General features: G+C 47.6%; 1 protein-coding gene across 3 annotated transcripts in view; it reads left to right on the top strand.

Moving 5' to 3' along the window:
- The first annotated feature begins 9 nt into the window (after positions 1–9).
- Positions 10–10906, top strand: part of BIN2 (bridging integrator 2) — a 34087-nt gene continuing 23190 nt past the window's right edge. For all 3 annotated transcript variants that reach the window (XR_006204843.1, XM_042946570.1, XM_042946569.1), the window contains exons 1-2: positions 10–160; positions 8211–8291. Coding sequence is in view for 2 of the 3 variants with exons in the window: in XM_042946570.1 (XP_042802504.1) it covers positions 80–160; positions 8211–8291 (162 nt within the window). In the remaining variant the exon portion in view is untranslated. The remainder of the gene's footprint in view (positions 161–8210; positions 8292–10906) is intronic.

Here is a 10906-nt window from a genome sequence, read left to right as displayed (position 1 = left end):
TGCTGGGAACCGCACTTCCTCCTTGGGGGCCTCCAGAAAACCACAGGTCGCTGGGCCCAGTCTACCCGGAGCCGGCAGGATGGCGGAGGGCAAGGCGGGTGGCGCCGCCGGCCTCTTCGCCAAGCAGGTGCAGAAGAAATTCAGCAGGGCCCAGGAGAAGGTATGTGGCCGGGTCGCACCACCTGCCCTTCCGGCCGGCCTGGCTCTGCGAGAGAGCGGTGTGCGGTAGGGGTGGGGGGTGGTGGGGGTGTCCGGGGGGGCCTGGGCTGAACAGAAGGTCCCAGGCAGACGGGAATGGGAGTGGATTTTCCTTAAACTACAAAGAGTTGATAGAGAACAGAAAAAAACTACCCGTTCTTGGGCAAGGGTAGGGAAGCAAAGGAGACCACAGTCTCCCTCGGGAACCCTAAGTAACGCTCAGGCGACCCAGGAAAGGTGGGAGAAAGGAACCAACGTTGGCAGATTTGTCCTAGCAATCCAGCCAGGGTGCTCTTTCACAGACGATGAAATTGAAGGTTGCAAGAGGGCATTCTCCCCAAAGTGAGGACAGCAATGACCAGCTGTGCTGCCAGCGGGGACCGTAACCTAACCCTGCCTGGCCTCTGGGCAGTGTTTAAGCTGATGTGAGCAGTAGCCCGTATCTGCTTTCTGTGCGTTGAAAAGTACACGGTCCAGGATGATGAAGGAGCATCTCTTTTTAGATTGGGTCCTTGGTTGGCTCTGGGTGGCCTTACTCCAGCGTCAACATTGAGGTAGGCTGTCCACCTGTAACACTTCTCTACACATTATTATTTTTATTTATTTATTTATTTTGAGAGAGAGAGAAAAGATGAGCTGGGGAGGGGCAGAGGGGGAAGAAGAGAGAATCTGAAGCGGTGTCCACACCCAGCCCAGAGCCTGGAGCCTGAGGCAGGGCTCCATCCCAGACTCTGGGATCATGACCCGAACTGAAATCAAGAGTTGAGGCAGAACTGACTCAGCCACCAAGGCGCTCCTCGACACATTTTAGTGACATTCTTGTTTCTTCCTTTTTTTTTTTTTTTTAATGTTTATTTATTTTTGAGAGAGAGAGTGCAAGTGGGGAAGGGACAGAGATAGGAAACAGAGAATCCAAAGCAGGCTCCGCACTGACAACGCAGAGCCCGAGGTGGGGATTTGAACCCACAAACTGCGAGATCATGACCTGAGCCCAAGTTGGACGCTTAACTGACTGAGCCACCCAGGCGCCCCATGACATTCTTGTTTCCACCTGTCCAGGGTATGTCCTTCCCTTTTAACCTGAACCTCTGCTCTCCACGTAGCAACACTCTGATAGATGGATCTCCTTTTTCTGCCTTTGAGGAAGCCGGGGTCATATGAAAGAGTGGAGGAAAAGGCAAGATTTTGTGTGGCTCGACTTCATTACTTCACCTTGCTCTGATTTCACCTTGATCACGATTTTAGCCTCTTCGAAGGCTGTCTCATTACAAATCTGATAGAGATCAGAGCCTGTGGGAAGGTCTGGTTAGAAGTGGTGTGGAAGAGAAGGAGCTACCAGCTACGTGACGGGTTGGAAAAAACAAGAAAATCCAGGAGACAAAAAAATTCATGGATAATAGTTTGGTTGTTTTTTTTTAATTTTTTTTTAATGTTTATTTATTTTTGAGAGAGAGAGAGAAAGACAGAACACAAGTGGGGGAGGGGCAGAGAGAGAGGGAGACACAGAATCTGAAGCAGGCTCCAGGCTCTGAGCTGTCAGCACAGAGCCCGATGTGGGGCTCGAACCCACAGACCGTGAGATCATGACCTGAGCCGAAGCCGGACGCCCAACCGACCGAGCCACCCAGGCGCCCCGATAATAGTTATTTTTAAAAGACACAGCAGTTGACTTTACCTCACTGTTTCACCTTCTGTCCTCATCCAGCCTATCATCAACACTATGCCCTTGGGGATTTCTCTCCTTTTCTAAGCATGGACTCCAGAGCTTTAGATAAGTAACGTCCCTGCTCTGGGCTTCAGATTCTGCACGTGTAAAAATGAGAGTGGTGATGCTTAGTGACTTGGAAATTCAACGTGGTAGGGATGCCAAAGTGAGAACAGGAGAGGGTTCCTTGAACCTCAGAAGCAAATATTCCCCAAAGGGAGAACCAGCCACCCAGGTAACCTGTTCTTCCTGGTCTGAACCCTGAGAATGCAGAGAGAGGAGCTACCTCACCTCTGCCTTGGGGACCTTTCCAGGTTAAGGCAGAAAACGGGAGGATGCTCTGAACCTAGACATAAACACAAGGGCGGGCAGACATTGAACTTGGAGCAGTACAGTTGGCACCGTAGAGGCAGCGGCTGCTGCCTGGATAGACTGGGAATGGCCTGGAATGTGAGGAGGAGCTCAGCCCAGCCTGCCAGAGTCCTTGAGTCTTGACACGTTATTGAAGGCAAGAGAGAGAGAGAGAGGGGCACCTGGGTGGCTCAGTCGGTTAAGCGGCCGACTTCGGCTCAGGTCATGATCTTACGGTCCGTGAGTTCAAGCCCCGCGTCGGGCTCTGTGCTGACAGCTCAGAGCCTGGAGCCTGTTTCAGATTCTGTGTCTCCCTCTCTCTGACCTTCCCCCATTCATGCTCTGTCTCCCTCTGTTTCAAAAATAAATAAACGTTAAAAAAAAAATTTTTTTTTTAAAAAAAAAGAGAGAGAGGGAGAAAGTTACAGTCAAAAGAAAGGACTCCCTGGAACAATTTGTAGTTTTTGTATAAGCAGTTGGCTGTAATCTTCTAAGTAATACGTAGTAACCACCGTGTCAAATAGATGTGTCAGGTATCGAGTGCTGATTATGGTCGAGGCAGAGGACTTCAGGAAAGACACAATCTCTCTCTCTTTATGGAGCCAACGCTCTTGTGATAGGATCTCATTTCACCTTTGCCGCCCTTTGTGCATGTTATTAATATCCCAATTTTAGAAATGAAGAAGCGAGGCTCAAAAGAGATCGGCAAATGGCAGAACTGTCACTGAAACCCAGGTGTCCCGCCTTTGGATCCCAACCTCAGGCCCGCTCTCTCTACAAGCCTCCTGATAAACCACTGTGACATCTGTGCCTGCCCACTTCCTGCTGACCCTCTCTCTCAGGAGCAAAGCTGGGAGTAGAGACACCTTTTGCTCAGTCCCCCTCCTCTGAAAATCTAGGCGTGAAGGTCCAGTGACCGACACACACGAGGGAGATGAAGCGTTCTTCTTGTTTTATTTTCCAGTCTCCACCCAGACGCAACATGAGACTGAGTTGTGTCTTTACAGGAAGATGCGTCTTCACAGTTCAGATGAGTGCTTTCACCATCCACGATTGCTCTGTGGCAAATGGCTCGGAAGGGGCATTGTGTTACCCCTCCTTTGCTGGTCTTTTCCTCTACTGACTTTTACTCAACCGGTCTCCCAGAGGGTTCTGTCAACAATACTTAACCGAGAAATTCCTTTGCCCGGGATACTGGGCTGGACCCAGGAAGGAATTTAGAGATGAATAAGAGGCACTCTCGCCTGCCAGAAGCTTACAGTGTAGTTAAAAAAAGAAAAAAAAATTGGTGAAATGAGTCACCTGAGAGGTCTGCAGTCTGTGGGAATTCAGAGGAGAGAAAGACTGAGGAGAATTGAGCGAGGTTTTATAGCAGAGGCGGAATTTGAGGTAGGAATGATGGCCGATTAGTAGTTCCTCAGGCAAGTGGGGGGAATGGAACATTCTAGCTGAGGAAATGCCAGCATGAGCCAGGCAGGGAGTGTGGAAAACCATTGAGGCAGAATAGTGAGAAATGCAGGTGAGCTGGAGTACAGGGATCGGTGGCAGAAAAGACGGGAGAGTAAATTTAGGACCACGCTAAGGAAAAGCCTACTTTAACGTATGTCCCGAAAATGAGGATTTCTCACAGAAACTGCAATATTGTTATCACACCTAAGAAAAAAAATTTTAACAAAAATATGTCATCTCTAATAGCCAGGCCCTATTCAAATGACCCCAATTGAGAGGGTTAACTAAAATATCATAAATAATTAGGGGGAAGGGTCCTAGTAGGGACCTATAGCCACCAAACATCTGCAGTGAATTTTTTTGTAATCGCTTTTTCTCTTGTTCCTCTTCTTTCTCTCTAAACGCAGAATTCTTAGTGTAGAACTTTAGAGAACTGGCATTGGGTGCACTGTCATTAGGAAGTGAACCAAAGGTAGAATGTATTAATTCTTTCAGATGTTTGTTCAGCACTCTACATTCTCTGCCGTCAGAGAACTTTCGTTGCGGGAGAACATCTACAACACGGCGTAAGTGCCTGGATACGCAGCCCTGTTGCTTATGGCAACAAAGGACTTTGGGCCCAGGGCACTGGTTATGCTCTCAGGGCGATCACACTCATCTTTCAGTTTCACAGTTGAAGGTGGGAGTGTTCAGTTCACATACTCACACCCCTTCTAAGCCTTTTTGCCTTGAGCCTTTTGGGGGTTGGGGATATTGGGCATGCCACATTTACGCTAGCCGGGGGTTGACTACCCTTTCGGCCCCTTCCACCTAAGAACACCCCCCAGCCCCTCCAGGCAAAGGAAGGGAGGAGTAGCAGGAAGGAAGTGAGAGCTGCAATTACCACTTAGACAAGGTGGTTTTGCAACTTTCTGTTGTCTGGGGTGGGGGGGGGGGGGGCGGTGCAGGGAAAATGGCAGACCGGGTGTACCCAGGGTCAGGTGTTCAATGAGCTGGAGTCAGAGACACAGACAAACATATGGCTGAACTGAGAAGGAAATAGGCACTCATAGGGAAGGGAGTGCAATTGGACATAATGCTAATGGATTTGTATTGAGCACTCACCAAAGGGCAGCACTGAGAACGTATGTCATTTAATTCTCCGGACAACTCCAGGAGATGCTGTTGTGTAAACAGAGGCTCAAGAGACAGATAGGCTTATTTGCCTAAAGGCTTAGAGCCATAAATCGAAAGGCCAAGATGGGGCGTATATCTGTCAGACTCCAGAGCCCTTGATCGTAACCACTACAGAGAGAGCTCCAGAAGTTAGAGATGCTAACCACTGGGTTAAGAATGGGGACACATGTGGGAATGCAAGCTGGTGCAGCCACTCTGGAAAACAGTATGGAGGTTCCTCAAAAAACTAAAAACAGAACTACCCTACGACCCAGCAATTGCACCACTAGGCATTTATCCAAGGGATACAGGTGTGCTCTTTCGAAGGTGCACGTGCACCCCAATGTTTATAGCAGCACTATCGACAATAGCCAAAGTATGGAAGGAAAGAGCCCAAATGCCCATCGATGGATGAATGGATAAAGATGTGGTATATATATACAATGGAGTATTACTCGGCAATCAAAAAGAATGAAATCTGGCCATTTGCAACAATGTGGATGGAACTGGAGGGTATTCTGCTAAGTGAAATTAGTCAGAGAAAGACAAAAATCATATGACTTCACTCATATGAGGAATTCAAGAGACAAAACAGATGAACATAAGGGAAGGGAAACAAAAATAATATAAAAACAGGGAGGGGGACAAAACAGAAGAGACTCATAAATATGGAGAACAAACTGAGGGTTACTGGAGGGGTTGTGGGCGGGGGGATGGGCTAAACGGGTAAGGGGCACTAAGGAATCTACTCCTGAAATCATTGTTGCACTGTATGCTAACTAATTTGGATGTAAATTTTTAAAAATAAAAAATTGTAAAAAAAGAATGGGGACACATGGCGGGGTGGGGGCACCTGGGTGGCTCAGTCGGTTAAGCGGCCAACTTCTGCTCAGTTCATGATCTCACGGCTCAAAGGCTCATGAGTTCAAGCCCCGCGTCGGGCTCTGTGCTGACAGCCCAGAGCCTGGAGCCTGCTTCCAATTCTGTGTTTCCTTCTCTCTCTGCCCCTCCCCTGTTCATGCTCTGTCTGTCTCGCTCTCACAAAAATAAATAAACATTAAAAAAAAAAAAAATAAAAGAATGGGGACATAAGGTCAGGGCACCTGGGTGGCTCAGTCAGTTGAGCCTCCAACTTTTGATTTTGGCTCAGGTCATGATCCCAGGGTGGTGGGATGGAGCCGCACTCAGTGCAGAGCCTTTTTAAGATTCTCTCTCTGTCGCCCTCTGCCCCTCTCCCCAGCTTGCGTGTGCTCTCTCACTCTAAAAAAAAATGAAAGAATGGGGACACGTGGGCCCAAGTCTCTATGTAGAGCCTTCCTCACTCCCCAAGACCCGGGCACTCTTGCACGTGATTCAAAGCCCTTCACGATGAGACTCCAGTTTCCCTTTCTGGCTCCCTTACCCGCTACTCCCCATAACACACCCTAAACCAGCCATGCTGAGTCACCTCACAAAGCGGTGTGAATGTGGGTGGGTATTTCTGTGACTTTGTCCTCTTTCCACCCTCCCCCCTTATACTCTATTCCAGTCTAGCAAAATCTTAATTCAAGTCCCAGCCCATTGGTCGGTCCCCTCCCGTTGTCAGTCCCACTCTCCCTCCTGTTAGAAGTATTAAGTATCTCTTTGCTGGGTACTGAGAAATCTAGATGAGTAAGGCAAGTACCCAGTTCTCAAGGAGCCTACAGTTTAGAAGGAGACATAGCTAGATAAACCTAAATCATAAAATGGTAAGAGAGGGGCGCCTGGGTGGCTCAGTCGGTTAAGTGTCCGACTTCGGCTCAGGTCATGATCTCACAGACTATGAGTTCAAGCCCCACGTCAGGCTCTGTGCTGACAGCTCAGAGCCTGGAGCCTGCTTTGGATTTTGTGTCTCCCTCTCTCTCTGCCCCTCCCCTGCTCATGCTCTGTCTCTCTCTGCCTCAAAAATAAATAAAAACGTTTAAAAAATTTTTAAAAAACGGTAATAGAAATGTATACAAGGTGTAGAAGTTGCGAACACTTAGAAGGGAGTGATTAACTTGATTAATGGGATAAAGCGGTTAAGTGTCATAAAGGATATAGAGTATGAATTGTTTTTTTTTTAATTTTTTTAAAGTGTATGTATGTATGTATGTAAATAATTTCTAGGGGCGCCTGGGTAGCTCAGTCAGTTAAGCATCTGACTTCAGCTCAGGTCATGATCTCGCAGTTCGTGGGTTTGAGCCCCTCATTGGGCTCCATGCTGACAGCTCAGAGCCTGAAGCCTGCTTCCAATGCTGTGTCTCCCTCTCTCTTTCTACCTCTCCCCCACTCATGCTCTGTCTCTGTCTCCCCAAAATAAATAAATGTTCAAAAAAAATTTTTTTAATAATTTTTATAGCCAACGTGGGGCACAGACTCACAACCCCAAGATCAAGAGTAACTGAGACACGTATGGGCACTTCATGCAAATTTGTTGAGCAGGCAAGTGGAGAATCATTAGGTTTTAAGCAGATGCAGGAGAGCAACAGCAAGGGCCCGGAACACAGTTATGACCGCGAGACTAGAAAGCATGGGACGGTTTCCAGAGATGGACATATTGAGGGATTTGATGAAGGAGGTGAGGGAGAAGTAGTTGAGGGCAACTTCTGAGATTCTAACTTCGGCCCGGGGGCAGCGTGCCTCCTCCCAACATGAGGGCTACAGGTGGAAGATGCAGGGCTTTCTTGCTTGTGTACAGGTGAGTGTCCCCTGTGAGAAGAGGCACCGTATCTTTTTCATTTTCCTGTCCTTTATATTAGTGCTGAGACCAATATGGTGGTTGGCTCCCAGGAGAGAGGAGATAGCATTCATTTCGAGCTGGGTTCTAAATGCATTGTGTCGGTCTTCTTCAGCGTTTTCCACAAGGGCTCTCCTAAGAGAACAGTCTCCTGCCTGCCTCTAACCTCATCTATCTAGAGGAATCTGGGGCTGTGGCTGGAAGACCATCTCTCAAGTGAAAAGTACCTTCAAGGCTCATATTTTATCGTTAGGGCTGCATATTTTACATTCTTATTAATCCTTGTTTTAATATAATACTTTACCCCAGCCCACCCCCGGAACCCCACTGTAAATAATAATGTCATTCCAGGCATGTATGCCATATTTATTCTGGGCTTTGTATATACACTCTCGCACACTGCCAGATACCCTCAGGCATACCCCAATTTGAGAAGAACCACCAAATACGATTTTTTTTCCAACAGTGCACCCTATATTTTTTAAATTCCATTGGGCTGATACGAGTACAGCCCTTTAATTGCATCTGAGACTCTGAGAAGCTAGGGTCATAGGAGGCCAACAGATGAGAGGGACTTGACTCCACCTCACTGACCTTTCCAACTTATATTCCCAGGTTCTGCAGAAGTTGGGGAAGACTGTGGAAACCAAAGATGAACGGTTTGAACAAAGTGCCAACAACTTCCACCAGCAACAGGTAATCTGGAGGGTGGGGAGGGGGAGCTTGGAGGAAGAAGGGAGACCTGAGGGCCGGGTAGCAGAAGAACAGGAGATTTGGGCAAGCCAACAGGCATCCCTCCTACCCCACCCTCCCCCCGGGGTTGGGGGGCAAGGGCCACAGAGTAACCTGCTGCTTCTTGTTTCTCTGGGAACCAGAGACGCTTCCCTTTCTTGTTCCCACCGACCCTGGGTTTTGGGAGACAGACAAGTGTTCCTTCCTCTGAGTGGTTCCCCCGGGGTACAGGGGCATCCCTAGGTCCTTGGACAAAGTTGGAACGAGCCCCTGCCACTTTAGTCTTTGGCTGATCACTTCCTCAGGGTGCCTCTCTCCCACCCTAGGCTCTCCCATCGTAGTAGCCCCCGATTTTCCTTGTTGCCTCTTTGGCCACTACATCTACCTCGCCGAAGCCCAGAATTCTAAATGATCCGTCCATCTTTTCACCTGTCATTCTCACCAGCAAACCTCCTATTGTCTCAGTTCCTTCTACCTTCACTGGCTGCTATGGGTAATTCTCTTACAGAAAATTTACATTGAGAAGTGGGCAATAGGTGTAGGCTTCCATGGGATATTTCACTTTTTTTTTTTTTTAAGTTTATTTATTTATTTTGAGAGAAAGTAAGCACGAATGGGGTGGGGGCAGAAGAGAGGGAGAGAGAGAGGGGAATCTCAAGCAGGCTCCGCCCTGTCTGTGCAGAGCCTGATGCAGGGCTCAAACTCACCAATCATGAGATCGTGAGGTGATCCAAAGTCAGACACTCAACCGACTGAGCACCACCCCCCCACCGCCACCCAGGTGCCTCAAGATATTTCACTTTCCATCTCCACGTGCCAGGCATTGTGCATGGTGCTTTACACACGTGATCTCACTTAATTCTTACATGAGCCCTGGAGATCGCAGTCCCCTCTTTGTAATAGAAGGGGGTTATTGACTCACGTGAATACCCAGTTGTAATGTGGTCCTAACACTTAACTGCTCAGAGTTCGGCCACATTTCACAGGTTAAGGGCACTGTCCCCAACAAGACTGCTTCACTTCGGACACCAGCTGCAGGCTCCAGAGCTCCCAGGACACCCACACTGCTGACCAATGCTACAAATTTTGGGGGGGTCCTACTAGCCACTCAGTTCCTGTAATCCACAAGAACAACCCACAGAACTCAGGACAGTGCTCTATTTACAATTACACTTTTATTATAAATGACACCCATCAGGACCAGGCAAGTGAAGAGGGACATGAGGTGAGGTCCAGGAGAATTCCAAACGAGAAGCTTCTGTGTTCTCAAGATGTGTCACCTTCCCAGCACGTTGATATAGGATTACCCAGTAGGGAGGCTCACCCAAGCATCAGGTGTCTAGAGTTTTTTGTTGTGATTTCGTTACATGGTGAATCATGGGCCACATGATTGAATTTAATCCGTAGCTCCCTTTTCCCTCCCTTCTGCTGGAGGTCAGGCTGATATCACCTGTCTCAAAGCCCCAGCCCTCTAATCACATGGTTCATCTTTCCAGCCTGACCAGCCACCATCCTGAGCCATTTGTTTATTATAAACTCACACGTGATTGAAGAGGCCCACCATGAAAAATGAACACACTCCCATCACTCAGGAATTCCCAAGGATTTAGAAGTTAACTTCCCAGGACTGGGACAAAGACCAGCCAAATTCATTCTTGCACAATATCAGTGCATCGAATTATATGGAAAGTAATTCTTTATGATGCTATTAAAGGGACACTAGCTATATCCTATAGAAATTTTTTGTCTTATGTTCATTTTTGAGAGAGAGAGCATGAGCGGGGTAGAGGCAGAGAGAGAAGGGGACAGAGGATCTGCAGCGGGCTCTGCCCCAACGGCTGAGAGCCTGATGGGGGGCTCAAACTCATGAACCATGAGATCATGACCTGAACCGAAGTTAGACACTTAACCAACTGAGCCACTCGGGTGCCCCTAGCTATAATCTAATTCAGCAGTTAATGGTATATCAGGATCATTTGGGAAATATTTTTAAATGCAAGGTCACCTGTAATAGGGCTTGGGATTCCGTAGTTAGTAAACTTGTTTTAATGGATGATTTCAAATATACACAAAGATAGGAAAACCTGTATGATTAATCCACATGTACCCATCACCCAGCTTTAATAATTAGTCAACTCACTTATGTCTCCACCCACTTTCCCCCATCCTTGATTACTATGAAGGGCAGTCTGCATATCATATCATTTTATCCATAAATATTTCATTATTAATCTCTAAAGATAAGGACTCTTTATTTTTTTATTTTAATTTAATTTTTTTTAAGTTCATTTATTTTTTTGAGAGAGACAGCGTGAGTGGGGGAGGGGGAGGGGCAGGGGCAGAGGGAGGGAGAGAGAGAGAATCCCAAGCAAGCTCCTCACTGTCAGTGCAGAGCCTGATGTGGGGCTCAATCTCACAAAACTGTGAGATCATGACCTGAGCCGAAACCAAGAGTTGGATGCTTAGCCAACTGAACCACCCAGGCACCCCAGTTTTTTTAATTTTTTTTTAAGTTTATTTACTTATTTAGAAAGAGAGAGAGCTGGGGAGGGGCGGAGAGAGAAGGAGACAGAGAATCC

The sequence above is a fragment of the Panthera leo genome, chromosome B4 (assembly GCF_018350215.1).
Source record: "Panthera leo isolate Ple1 chromosome B4, P.leo_Ple1_pat1.1, whole genome shotgun sequence".
NCBI lineage: Eukaryota > Metazoa > Chordata > Mammalia > Carnivora > Felidae > Panthera > Panthera leo.
This window is presented reverse-complemented; position numbering and strand designations above follow the sequence as displayed.